Source organism: Myotis lucifugus, unplaced genomic scaffold, assembly GCF_000147115.1.
Source record: "Myotis lucifugus unplaced genomic scaffold, Myoluc2.0 scaffold_6, whole genome shotgun sequence".
In the NCBI taxonomy this organism is placed as follows: domain Eukaryota; kingdom Metazoa; phylum Chordata; class Mammalia; order Chiroptera; family Vespertilionidae; genus Myotis; species Myotis lucifugus.
In genome coordinates, this window is record NW_005871054.1 from 12,251,720 (window position 1) to 12,265,374 (window position 13,655).

Consider the following 13,655-nt stretch of genomic DNA (forward strand, 5'->3'; position numbering starts at 1 on the left):
TTCAGATCCTTTGCTTTTTAACTGGTCTTTTTGTTATTGAGTTGTATTAAGACTCTAAAATTTTGTAAAGACTCTTAAGTGCCCATTTTCTTAGTGATTTTATAGGAATTATTTATATAGTTTGGATATAAATCCTTTGATATTTTATGTAATACAATATGTTCTCCCATTATGGATCTAGTCTTTGTCACGCCTTTTAATGAAAAGAAGTTCTTAATTTCAATATAGCTAAGTGTATCAAATTTTACGGTGTTTGTGACTTAAATCTCTCACAAAGTCAAGGTCATAAAAATATTTTCCTGTATTACTTTCTATAAAATTTATAAAACTAAACATTATAAGCTTGGTAGTTTTGCCTTGTACATTTGGATCAAAAATTCACTGGAGTTGATTTTTAGATAAGATCCAATTTCATTTTATTCCTATATGGATAAGCTATCATCCCTTCACCATTTATTACAAGACTGCCCTTTCCCCCATATTCAGCAAGGCCAGTCACTAACCTGTAGAACAAGAGAAATAGATAGACTAAATCAGGTTTCCCAATACGAAAGATTTTGTTAAAATCCAGATTTTTAAGTCTCTCCACAGACTGGGGGTAGAGGAATGGCAGACAGGGCAGAGGATCACATTAGGACTCTGGATTTACAGTAAGTTCCCTAGCTAATGTGTATGCATCCAACCTGGCTCCTGCCAACAGACGGACACTCCGGGGAAATCACTGGAAAGGATTTCCTTGGTTTCTTCTGCTTTAAGATCCTTTATTTTACAAAGTCTCTGTGCTATTTATTTCTTCCATATCATTTGGGAATAAAATATGCATAGAAGTCCTATTATAAAGAAATACAATACACATCAAATTTCACAAACTACATAATTTTATTTATAAATTCAACATATTGTATACTATTACCCATGTCCCTTTAAGTATTCCTCAGTTACTTTTCAAAATAAAGATCTCTGAAAATGTACTCAGGTAGAGCAAAGTATTACTAAATATTTTATTAAGTTGGTATGCCATGGGCATCAATTGCCATCACTATGGAAAAAGGATTAATATAAAACAATATAAAAGTATTACAGACAACAGCTTATCAATATTATCTTCATTCCATTAGTGGGATTTTCTCACGTAGTAACCTTTATTCGTGAAATGATTTCATTTACAAACCCATTATTCTTTGCTATCACCTCAGCTTTCAGCTGTTTTAATTTCATTGTGATGTTTTCTTCTGACATTTCAATAAAAGGCATTTGCTTCACCTTGGATAAAAACTCTTGAATAATTTTTTCACCTTGCTGAAAAACATGGGAACGTTCCATTAGTCTCCAAAGTGTCTTTTCTAAAAGTCACATTCAATAATAATAAATTGCTTCATTAGACTTCTATATAAACATGACAGTATTTAAAAAACATTCTTTACATTTTAAGTGTGCACTGCATATTTGAATAAAATGAAAGTTAGGAGTGCTGGGCAGTTGCAAATCTGTGTATAACTTTTGACTCTCCAAAAACTTAACTACAGCCCTAGCTGGTTTGACTCAGTGGATAGAGCATTAGCCCGCGGACTGAAGGGACCTGGGTTCAATTCTGGTCAAGGGCATATACCTTGGTTGCAGCCTTGGTCCCAGTAGGGGGCGTGCAAGAGGCAGCTGATCGATGTTTCTCATTAATGTTTCTAACTCTCTATCCATCTCCCTTCCTCTCTGTAAAATCAATAAAATATATATTTTTTTAAAAACACACACTTAACTACAGATAGCCTGCTAGTTGACTGGAAGCCTTACTGATAACAAAGACAGTCAATGAACACATACTGGTATTTTGTATGTTATGTGTATTATATACTATATTCCTAAAATAAGTTAGCTAAAGAAAATGTTAAGAAAGTCATGAAAAATATATTTGAAGTATTTATTGAAAAAGTCCACGTAAAAGTGCACCCTGCACAAATTCAAACCCTGTTGTTCAACGGTGAATTGTATAGCAAAATCCTTAGTTGACCATATTTCGTTATAGCAAGACATTACAAAGGATATTTCTTTTTAAACTTATTTTACTTCTCAGTTATTAACATTCTAAAGAATGCTTATTACTTGCCATATGACCTGTGGGCAAATTCCTTACCAACATCCCTCATCCATAAAATGAAGATAATACTACCAACCTCACAGGGCTGTTGTGAGAGTTAAAGTATTAATATGTTAAGGTGCAGAGCCTGGCAAAGGGTAAGCCCTATGTAAATGTTTTTTATGATATACGAAGCAGGTCTGCTTTTCACATAGGAAGCCAGTTGGTAATAAGTACCTTAAAGGTGAAAGAAAGGTAGATATCGAAATGGTAAGGGAAAAAAATACTTCTCTATTAATGAACAAGTGCACTTTTGTCTCCCTTTAGCTTAAACATTGTTCACAATACATTGTAATGATTATTATCAAAGAACATGACTTCTGTTCCAATTGGAAGCCGGGATTACATAAGGAGCCTACCTAATCCCAGATCACTCAGAGCTGTGGTGCTGATACCAATACCATTTCATATTCAGGATGGCATTTTCCATACTTAAAGCTACCAGTGTTAACAAGCTATAACACATTTCTCCTGATTACAGGTATAACACATGAAATCAAACCTTTTAAGCTCAAAAACCATATACATCAGCAATTATGGTACCAATCAGCTATCCTTCAAGATCAACAAAAAATGCACTGGATAAAAGCTTAAAATGTGACAAGTTGTCACAATGTATACCACAGTACATGTTGCCAGAACCCAGCAGTAGTGAATTAAGATTATTTTGTTTCCATTGTTATAGAGAACTACTATTCCTTTAATTTTTAAAAACTACATTGGGCACAGGCTTGTTCCTTTCATATATATATATATATATATATAAATCCTTCCTCAGCAGAGGATATTTTTTTCCATTGATTTTTTTTTTTTAAAGAGTGGTAGGAAGAGAGGAGGGGAAAGAGAGAGGGAGGGAGGGGGGAGATGTGAGAGAGAAACATTGATTGGTTGCCTCTTGCACATGCCCCCATCCAGGACCAGGGATTGAACCTGCAACCCAGGTACGTGCCCTTTACTGTGCATCAAACCTAAGACCCTTCAGTGCACGGGCTGACACTCTAACCATTGAACAACACAGGCCAGGGCTAGGCGTGTACCTTTCTGTGTGAGCCTCTCAATTTCACCCATCACTCAGAGAAGGCCCATTTCTCCCATGAGAACGAACAGACTGCCCACAAAGAACTTCCACGAGTAAACATTTTTCATATGCCACTTTATTCTCTATGACTATGACATATTCATTGTTCTTATCTCTCCAACTATATTGTAAACAACTGGAGGACAAGAACTATTTTTACTTAGTTGGTGTCATCTTAACTAAGCACTGAGTAAATATACAACTTATCTGGACTTGATATTCATTTATGAAGCATTCAAAGATCTGCTTGGACATCTATTAACTCCTCTGAATTACTTATTTTAAACCTAGACTAATAGTCCTATTCTCCTACTTTTTAAATCTGGTACCTAAATGTTATCTTTTGAGCAGGCAGATGTTTATATAGTGCAGAAATCAAAATGATACAGAGAATTCTTTGCGATGCAAAGAAATGTAAGTGAACGCCAATAATGAATGATCAGTAAATACACATTACAATCATATAGGGAAAAAGTAACTCATCTTGGTGACCTGATCTGTGTAACAATACAGAGGTTAAATAACTACAGAATCAATCTCACAAACCTCTCTTTCCAGATGGCACCTCTTTGCTGCTGGTTCCATTTCATCACTTTCTTGTGATGCTCCAATATTCTGAAACTCCTCTAGTTCAAGGGCCTTCTGTTTAGCACACTCTATTACATGCCTAGGAAAATTAGCAAGCTCTGCAACGTGAATCCCAAAACTTTGATCACAGACACCTACAAGAAAGTGGGAAGGGGAGTGTGGGGAGAGGGACAGAGTAGGAAGAGACAGCAATTTATGTAAATGGAACTTATCCTTCTTACCTTATCATTAGAAAAGTCAATTTTGTATTATTTCAAACACATTAGCCAAATGTTTCATAGTAATGGAGATAAAGGCATTTTAATTAAGCCTCCAGTGAAAAGTGATTATGACTTGGCACAGTACTATATTTTATCCTTGACAAATGTAGCAGAAAAATAAAAATAGCAGAGAAAAGGCTTGACAGATAATCCTCAAAGGCCTAGACAAATATCTGAATTCTGAAGAAAATTAATCAAGTCTATCTCTCTGAGGTTTTCTCATTTCATAAGGGAGAAATTAAAGTACTAAGAAAAATAAATAAATGTAAAAGTGTCACTAATTAAGAGGAGCATTTAATTCAAAATATACTGACTATTAGTGAATGGTCTATCCTCTGAATCTGCCTACATCAATTTCTAGAAATGGTGACTCCAGAACACTGGCTGGATAAATAAATTTAAAAAGAACAGTAAAAGTAAATTAAAATATTTACAATATTTTTCTTAGAAAAGTTACTTACCATTTTATATAATCTCATTCTGATTCTAAACTACTACAAACAAATGACAATGGAATTCTTGGACCCAAATCATTAGTAAATTTACAGACTAGGTAGATGATCTTCATTTCTATTTGCAGAAAATAAACTGACTCAAGGTATTCCTTCCAAATGTTTAATACACATGATGCTCGCAGTTATTATGAGGCTTTCATTTTTGCCTCAATTATATACCAATTGTAAATTACTGGGGGGCCTACATATATATCCCATGCATTCCTGAGCTGGGACTAAGAAAAACAAGTAAAAACAAAATAGGAGCATATGTTCATAAGCATCCACAGTGAAGGAAAAACTTATTCCTATCTTCTCTGTACTTTATCTGTGTTTTTTAAAAAATGTTCTGAACCCATTTCTATTTCACCCAAAACATAATAATTTAAAAGCAAAACCTCAACTTTATGTGAAATGCCAGGACCAACTAAAAGTATCTATATTTTATGTTGATAATAATAATGCAAACACAGAACTCAAAAGGATTCCTACTAAAGCATAAATAACAAAGGATAAAATAACCAAAACTAATTATCTCACTTATGTGCAACCTACTGATGCAGAAAAACATGTTCATGGAAAATCAGAAAGCCATCTGAACAAGTTATTCTGATGAGTGGTGAAATGTTTAAGTAATAAAAGCTATACAGCACATCAACCGCATGAACTCAGTAATCTGATTAGCTGCTAGACCCATGAATGACAAGCTTTCCTGAAAGGATGAAATGCCAACAAATAACTCATTCCTTATGTGACAACTATAAACAATTTCAGGAATTCTGAAACCCCCAGCTTTAAATGAACCTGTTTATGTAACATACCATTACATAACCTAATGAGATAATCATAATAAATAGTTTATTAAACAGTAAAAGCTAGAGCCTTGGAACTTCAGAGCTTATTGTTACTAATGTGACTGCATGGGAGGCAGTATAAAATTCCTCTGTGATGATGTGAAAGAGTATAAATTATTCTTTATGTGATTGTTTTAGAATGAGTGATCCTACTATAAGACACAGAAACAGAGATGATGTACCGTGTCTCAGCTCCCAGAGTGTGAATTAAGAGATAAATGTGTTCTGTAAAAATGTCAATAATTCATACTAACTTGGAACAAGACAATTACTGACAATTTCAAGCAAGTTTCCCACTGTCACACTCTGAATTCTCAGTATACCAGTGGTCTACTCACCTTTCTTCACCTGATAAAGCATAGTTAAGGTTTCTTCAGTGGTTAGTGCTGTGACATGTAGATTATTAACAGTTGGTATCTGGTTGGCCAAGGCAGTAAGTTCATGAAAATGGGTTGCAAACATGCAAAAAGCACCGATTTTTGTTGCAATGTACTCTGATATAGCCCATGCTAACCCAAATCCATCATAGGTAGAGGTTCCTCTTCCCAATTCATCTATAATTATTAAAGAATCTTTGGTTGCAGACCTGAAACACAAAATTATGGGAAAATTTCCCAAAAATAATAATGCAAGAAAACAAAAGATATGCCACAAACAACAGATTATTTTAATGTTAAAATTTTCAACAAAGTCAATAAAAAGCACTAAACTTTAGGAGAAAAAATGGGCATGGATATGAACAATGGGTAGAAGAAGAAACAAGGTGAATAAATCAAATTAACCAAGATTTAAAATTAATAATAATTCCAGCCCTGGCTGGGTAGTTCAGTTGGTTAGAACGTCATCCTGATACACCAAGGTTGTGGGTATGATCTCCGATAAGAACACATACAAGAATCAACCAAGGAATGCATAAGTGGAACAACAAACTCATGTTTCTCTCTTGCGCTAATTATAAACAGTAAGTAAAAATTTAAAAAAATAATAACACTACATGACGATGGAACAAGGGTATAATAATATGAACAAGTGAGTGGGTCACACGGCTGATGGTCAAGAAAATTTGTGTGCCTGCCACAATACTACCAAATGTAAGGAGGGGAATTTTTTAAAAATTATAATCAACACAATTTACTAAGGACACCAAAACTCAAAGGGCCTAATGCCATCAATTCCTAGGTGTATATTATATAATATAGTATATAATACACATAATAGAGCACATTAACAGTCCACCCCAAGATCACACTTTAAAGAAGCTCCTGAAAAGTGAAATAAAAACAAGAGATTTCAGTAACCTCTAAAATAAAAACTTAATAAATTTCAGACATGACAGAGTTCAGTGAGGAAATAGCCAAGACCTTAGGTTCATGTTGGGGGGACGGGGGGAGATCACTGAAGAAGTAGAATTTCTATCATTAGGGCCTGTAAAGCTTGGAAAGGACTTGGGCAAAGGGCAAGGAGGAACATTCCAGGCAGTGTGAACAGTGCAGGAAAGCATGGTAGTGGGGAAATATAAGGTGAACAACTACCAGAAACCTTAAGAAGACACCTTTAAAAATCAAAGCTTTCCACAACTATCACCAATCACGCTTTTAAGATAATATAAAGTACAAAAAGCTCACAACAAACAGTTACACTAGATAAAAGTCCTCAGATGTTTTAAGGTGAATCTGCAAATGTACTTCTCATAGGACAGAGACATTCATTTCCATTTTCAGGGGACTGGGAAATGCACTCACCTGAGAATAGAGGCAGTTTCTAACATTTCAGCCATGAAGGTGGAGACTCCTTTCAATTGACTGTCACCAGCCCCTACCCGAGCCAAGATACAGTCCACAATGGACACTTCTGCCGACTCACATGGCACAAAACACCCAATTTGGGCCATGAGAACTATTACCCCGGTTTGGCGAATATATGTTGATTTACCTCCCATATTGGGGCCTATAAAACACATTATATCGAAAAGCAAAATTAATTTATTTCTAATAAACTGACTTAGTCTTAAATTGCACATTGGTGACTAATCACCTAGGTAATATGATGTGAGATAAAAGAAGCAGAACCATTAGCTGCCCAAAGACATGGACAAAGTTGTTGCCAATACTACTCCCTGAGGTAATGCTATTTGCCCTTCAGACAAACCTATATTGCTCCTTTCATAGAGAGGACCCATAAAAAATATACTTTACCTATAATTTGATTATGGCCTAGAAAGATCACACAGACATTTTCCCATAGCTCATAGAGCTGCCTGCAAAATAATTTTATGACATCCAGAAAAGTAGTACAGGCCCAATTGACTTAACACTGTAACTCATTAATAAATGGGCCATTAGTGAATGGATCAGTATGGTCAAATCCTTCAACCACTTAAAAAGCACACTAAAGCCCTAAGACATGACCCTACAATTTTGGAAAATGCACAATTTACATATCTGGGTTAGATTATATAAACAACTTGAAAATCCATTTGGGGAAATAGAACACATTTGCCCAAAGACTCCTTACTCCCTCATTTTTGTTTTTTTGGAATCTGGTTAAGATCTTTCAAAACATTTTAGTTTGAGACATGCTACATTATTTTCCTTAGTGCCATGGCTTTAAAAGAACTGCTATCCTGGTGTGGGCTAGAAGGGGACAATGGGAGAAAAAAAAGAGGGACATCTGTAATACTTTCAACAATAAATATTTTTTAAGAAATTAAAAATAAAAGTACTGCTACCCTTAACTGAGGTCATTCCAGCAGCCAGTTCTGCTTGATTTTCAATGACCTCACTACTGAAAGGTCTGGCACAGAAGTAAGCATTGAGGAAGAAGGGGTGTTCATTTTTAAATGCTCTGAACTCCTAAAACAGAAGTTTCTTATAAATACAGTTTTTTCTCAAAAGCCTTTACGCCCTCTCCCAAATCTTCCCACTAATTCAAATACGAATATATTACTCATTAATATGAATAACATGTTCTTAAAATTTCAAAAATTTGGATTTTCTTCATCAATTTTAAGCATATTTTTCACCCCAACATTAAAAAAAGAAACATTACCCAAAATAACCCATAAACAAGGTGTGTTGGTGTTTTTTTTTTACCAGTAATGATATGAAACATCTGTTTATCTTTTTCAAAGTGAACATCATTGGGAATAAATGCAACTTCATCTTGAACTTCAACACAAGCATGTCTGGATGCTTTCAAAATAATTCTTCCTTGTCCTTTCTCCAAAATGACCGGTCGTACATATGGAACTGGCGCTCCATTTGATACATGAGCAAAGCTGACAACAGCATCTAGCTGAGCTAACACATCATTGAATGTCTGCATTGGTTCTACATAGCCTATATAAAAACAGAAAATGTGCACAGGAACATTGAATAATAAAAAAATACATATAAGCAGCTCTAAGAATAAACTTAACTTCCCCATTTGGGAATTCAAACTCTAATTTCCTAATTTATATACTTTTTAAAAATTAATAGAAGTTTGCCACAACTAAACTTGAAAGTAACACCTAAAACTCAACATGTTAAAATGTGTTACTATATCTTCCCCCACTATGAACAGATTTCAAAAATACAAAGGGTATGATGCCCCCTTGCCAAAATCCATTAAAATATAAAAGCTGTTTAGAAATGAGGTAGATTAAGAAAAAACTATCATAATTTACTGGTAAGAAAGAAAAGCAGGGTACAGTAATATTTGAGTCATAGCTGCACTTTTAAGACACACTTTTCTTGTAAAATTAAGAGTCTGAAACCAGAATGGCATTTCATAATTATAAGAAACATGCAAGCAACAGGTCATAAGATATCATGTGACCATCAAGGCCTGTGCATGTAAGACCTGTCTGTCAGGCTTTTATTTCAGCATTTTCCCCCCATCAGCATCACATACAATTAAATTTTAGTATAAATGTAGATCCATAATTGTCACTTAAAATACTTTCAACAAGATGCTGGTCTGCTAGAGCATTAAAACTAAAAGCTGATGAATAGAAGGATATCATTGCCCCTTAGTAACAGTAGATATGTTTCTTGGCTTCACTCAAATATTCATTTCATAAAATATGATTTTGCCTCTTGAAAACTTATAAATAAAACTCTGCTTCTATTTAACAGTTCTTGTTTGATGCTGAACACCAATCTGACCTGATGAGCTTAAGGAACCTCACATTATAAACAAAAGCAGATCAGAGACCTGTTTTATGCTTATGGGTGAAGAGAACTGAGATCCACTAAATAGATAAGACCTAAGTTTTTTATGGTAGTGATGTCTGGGTTGAAACTCTCAGTATTTCCTTAGAATTATTTTTATTCCATAGAGACTAAAATCTTAATATATGAGGAAAAAAAAAAGACAAACTTAAAAGCTATTATGTACATTAAAAAGTCCTGATACATGCTAGGTAAAGCATGTTTAGCCAATAATAATGGTTAAGATTTCAGAATAGATTCTAAAATTTTAATAGGTTGGAGGGGTTGTTTAACAGATCCACATGTCACATAGACCTGCCATACAGACATCAATGTGTCAAAAGCTTTAAGGAACATTCAAGAGAATAATGTTCAATTTTATAAGAACACAAAATTATGAGTATTCAAATGGCAGGAAATTTGACTCATCTTTGATACCTTTGTTCCCCATAAAAGTGATACAATTAACACAAATGGGCCCTGAAGAGTTCACATTACCCTATCATGTAGCAAATAGGAACCTGTGAGAATTACTTAAACATTAGTTGAGTACTTACTACAATTACTTTAAAAGTCATAAAACTTCTAATAGATCAGTAAGAATAGGTTTATAATAAAAAAGAAAACCAAAAGCCTCTTAATTAACAGTCCATACTCAGTATCTCACTTCATCTGGCTCTTAACAATACCATCTTTTCTGGTTTAATAGCAAGTTAGAAAACTACAAAAATGATCCACTACCTTTCAAAATAAAAATTTCAAATGTATGGTAGACCAAAAAGAGGTTTCACTTAAATTCAAGGTAACTCCAAATAAAACACTTTCAATTTAAAAATATTAAAATCTAGCCATTTTAACCTACTAGGTGCTTAATGAATATTAGTTAATATTGGTTTATGAGGAAGACTGTTTGTATAGTGTTTAGAGGGTTCTTAAAAATGCAATCTAAGCTAAGAAACATAATCCAACAAGATTATCATGGTACAGTTATCTGATACCACCAAGCAAAAATAATCTTTCTAAATTTCCTTCATCTCAAAACCAATCAAGTGTATTAAAACCTTTAAATTTTGTTTCTGATTTACTATGAAAATTCACAATAGTAAAACAATTTGCAGAATTATACATGCTCATCATTTTAAAATTACTTTTACCCCTAAATAATTCAGCATACATATCCTGAGAACAAGGACATTCTTCCACTTAATCATAATACACATCCACAAACTGCAACACCAATACCATTATAATCTCACTAGAGGCCCGGTGCACGAAATTCATGAACAGGTAGGGTCTCTAGGCCTGGCCTGCGATCAGAGCCAATCAGTTTCCCCGCCTCCCTGCCTCCCACGTTCTCACTCCCTCAGCACCCCGCTGCCGCTGCTGGTCGCCTGCCATGTTCCGCGCCGCCCACTGGTGGTCAGCGCACATAATAGCAAGCGATAGAACTCCCGGTCGAACTCCCGAGGGGACACTTTGCATATTAGCCTTAAATATATATATAGATATTAAACTTAGCCAATTTGTTCCAATAGTGTACTTTATCACTATTCTCCAACAACCCCTAATCCTTGATCCAATCAAGGTTCATCCACTGCATTTGACTATCCTGTCTCTTTAAGTCTCCTTTAATCTAAAACAGATCCTGTCCATTCTTCTTTATTGTTTCCATGATGCTGACATTTTTAAATAGGTCAAGCCCTAAAAAGAAGTGTGCCACAATCTAAATTTACCTTTTTTTCTTCTTACCTATAATCAAGTTAAATGTTTTGTCAACATTACATAGGTTATATTGTGTCCTTCCCTCTGCATCCCATCAGGAAATATATAATGTCACTTGTCCCATTACTAGTGATGCCAACTTTGATCACTTGGCTTAAGCATTTCTTTGGTATATTTTTGCAAGGCACAATTAAGGTTATAAGCAATATCCACATGACGATAGGCAAAGCCTTCCAGCTTAATTAACATATCCCCACCTACTGTGTTAAACATACATTCATTTCATGCTAAGGGCAATACCATGATGTTAAGGCATTTATAAAACATTCACCTCAAACGATGCCTCTAGAATGAACTCTGAAAATCTATAAATGGCACACAGAACTTAAAAGGGCTTGCTTGCCTCATGTATAACTTTTATTTTCAGTGATATTTATTTCCATAACCTAGAGCATGAGCCCATAGATTATTAATAGTCCTTGGTGTTTCTTCCCCTTATTACTACAGCTAAGTTTTGTGCTTTTTTGCACATCTTTTTTTTTCAGGGTATTCCCATTCCTCAGCCTGCACTAGCTTATCTTCCCATGTACCAGAGTAATTTCCAGTTACTTTTCCTACCACAATACAGCATGCATTATTTGGTAGGTAGCCTAACATAATTAACAGTCTAATAACTTTTTAAAAGACCACTCTTGAAACATCCTGATGTTTTCCTATGATCAAAAAACAGGTCATATTCAGAATCTTTTGCTTCTATTATTACCTGAAGAAATGTTGACAATTTCTTTAACAATGGCATCCTGGGCTTCTTGGTACTCAGTTTTGTTTTTGGTATATTCTTCATTAAGAGAAGTCAATGCACTGCAAATCAAGGTAATGGTATTATTTTAAAAAATGAAAACATCTACTGAAAGTAATGGGCACTACATTTCATCAGAGAATAATTTAGTTCTATGGTACTACTGAAGGCTTAACAATATGATACAGGCTTACAAACCTATTGGTAAATTTAACACCATTTTTCTGGATATCTACGGTACTGAAGTTTTTGTTGTTACGAAGGACTTTTTCTTCTTTACACGTTACGCGAAAATAATATCCAAACTGTGAATTTGAATCCAGTTTAATCTGTTTGCCAGATTCCAAACCTTTATGTTAAGAAAAAAAAAAGTTTGTCAACAGCCATTTTCCATGTAGATGTTTAAAATAATTAAATCTAAAGAGTAAAAAGCATACTTTTATTACATGATAGGTACTGAAAATTATTAATGTTATCTAGCTAAGAACGATACAAGTCCTACTTCACTTTACACAAAAATCTACATAAATTAAGGATATAAATAAACCCTTAAAGTCCCTTATAAATGTTGCTTCTGAAGTGGAAGCACTTTCTGGGTAAACCCAACCTAGGAAGCAGAGCACCAGCAGTGGGCAGCACACACTGCTCTAGACGCTGGGGGCATGAAGGTGAGTACAATACAACCCTGCCCTTGAGGAGTTCTGCATGAGGGTTCTTTAGTTATTAACCAAAGCATTTCGTGGGGAGATAGAGCACATTAAACTGAAGAAATACACTTTCCAAACAAAAACTGGTGACTCTGACAATGAAATTCTAGAAAAATTAGGACAAATGTTTTTTGTTAAGTGTAGGAAACTTTACAAAACAAGCAATGATTAGCTAGACTTCATGCAACAAAGATTTTTGAGTTTAAGTCTGTCCTCTCATAATCTCACTTATCAATGTGATCTTTAGACCACAAACTAGAAGACAGAGATAGTAACTACCAATTTATTTGCTGAAGCATGCCTATCAAATATTGTTAGCAGCCAACAACTACAGACAGATCTCACTTGACTGGGGAGCAAAGGGACTGTAGATAACTATGACATGAGGGGGTAAATTTTAATATTCTTCAAAGGAAAAGATTCTTGACTCTAGGATCCAGTCCTTATCTTTTCAATATGAAGATACTAGAGGCCCGGTACACGAATTCATGCATGGGTGGGGTCTGGCGATCGGGGCCGGGGGAGGGACCAAGGGAGGTTGGCCGGTCGCAGGAAGTTAGCTGTGGGAGCACAATGACCACCTGCGTTGAGCATCTGCCCCCTGGTGGTCAGTGCGAGTCATAGTGACTGGTCAATCAGCAGTTCAGTCAGCCGGTTGCTTAGGCTTTTATATATATAGATAGATGGCATATTTCTGGGAAGATGTTCCATACCTTTTAGATTCTCCAAAAGTTTAAGTATTTTAAGTACTACTGCCCTGTGGGGTCTTACAGTTTGAATGCTAAGATTCATTTATTTATTCAGCACACATGTGAGTGATGCTCAGAAC

At 35.0% G+C, this 13,655-nt stretch overlaps 1 protein-coding gene across 1 annotated transcript in view; it reads right to left on the bottom strand.

The window, feature by feature from the left end:
• Positions 1–860: 860 nt before the first annotated feature.
• The window catches only part of MSH2 (mutS homolog 2), a 55,020-nt gene continuing 42,225 nt past the window's right edge, over positions 861–13,655 (bottom strand). Inside the window, 7 exon segments of the mRNA XM_006083376.3 lie at positions 861–1,299; positions 3,756–3,931; positions 5,744–5,991; positions 7,148–7,352; positions 8,498–8,743; positions 12,084–12,181; positions 12,318–12,468. Of these exon segments, the coding sequence (XP_006083438.2) occupies positions 1,129–1,299; positions 3,756–3,931; positions 5,744–5,991; positions 7,148–7,352; positions 8,498–8,743; positions 12,084–12,181; positions 12,318–12,468 (1,295 nt within the window). The 3' untranslated portion in view covers positions 861–1,128.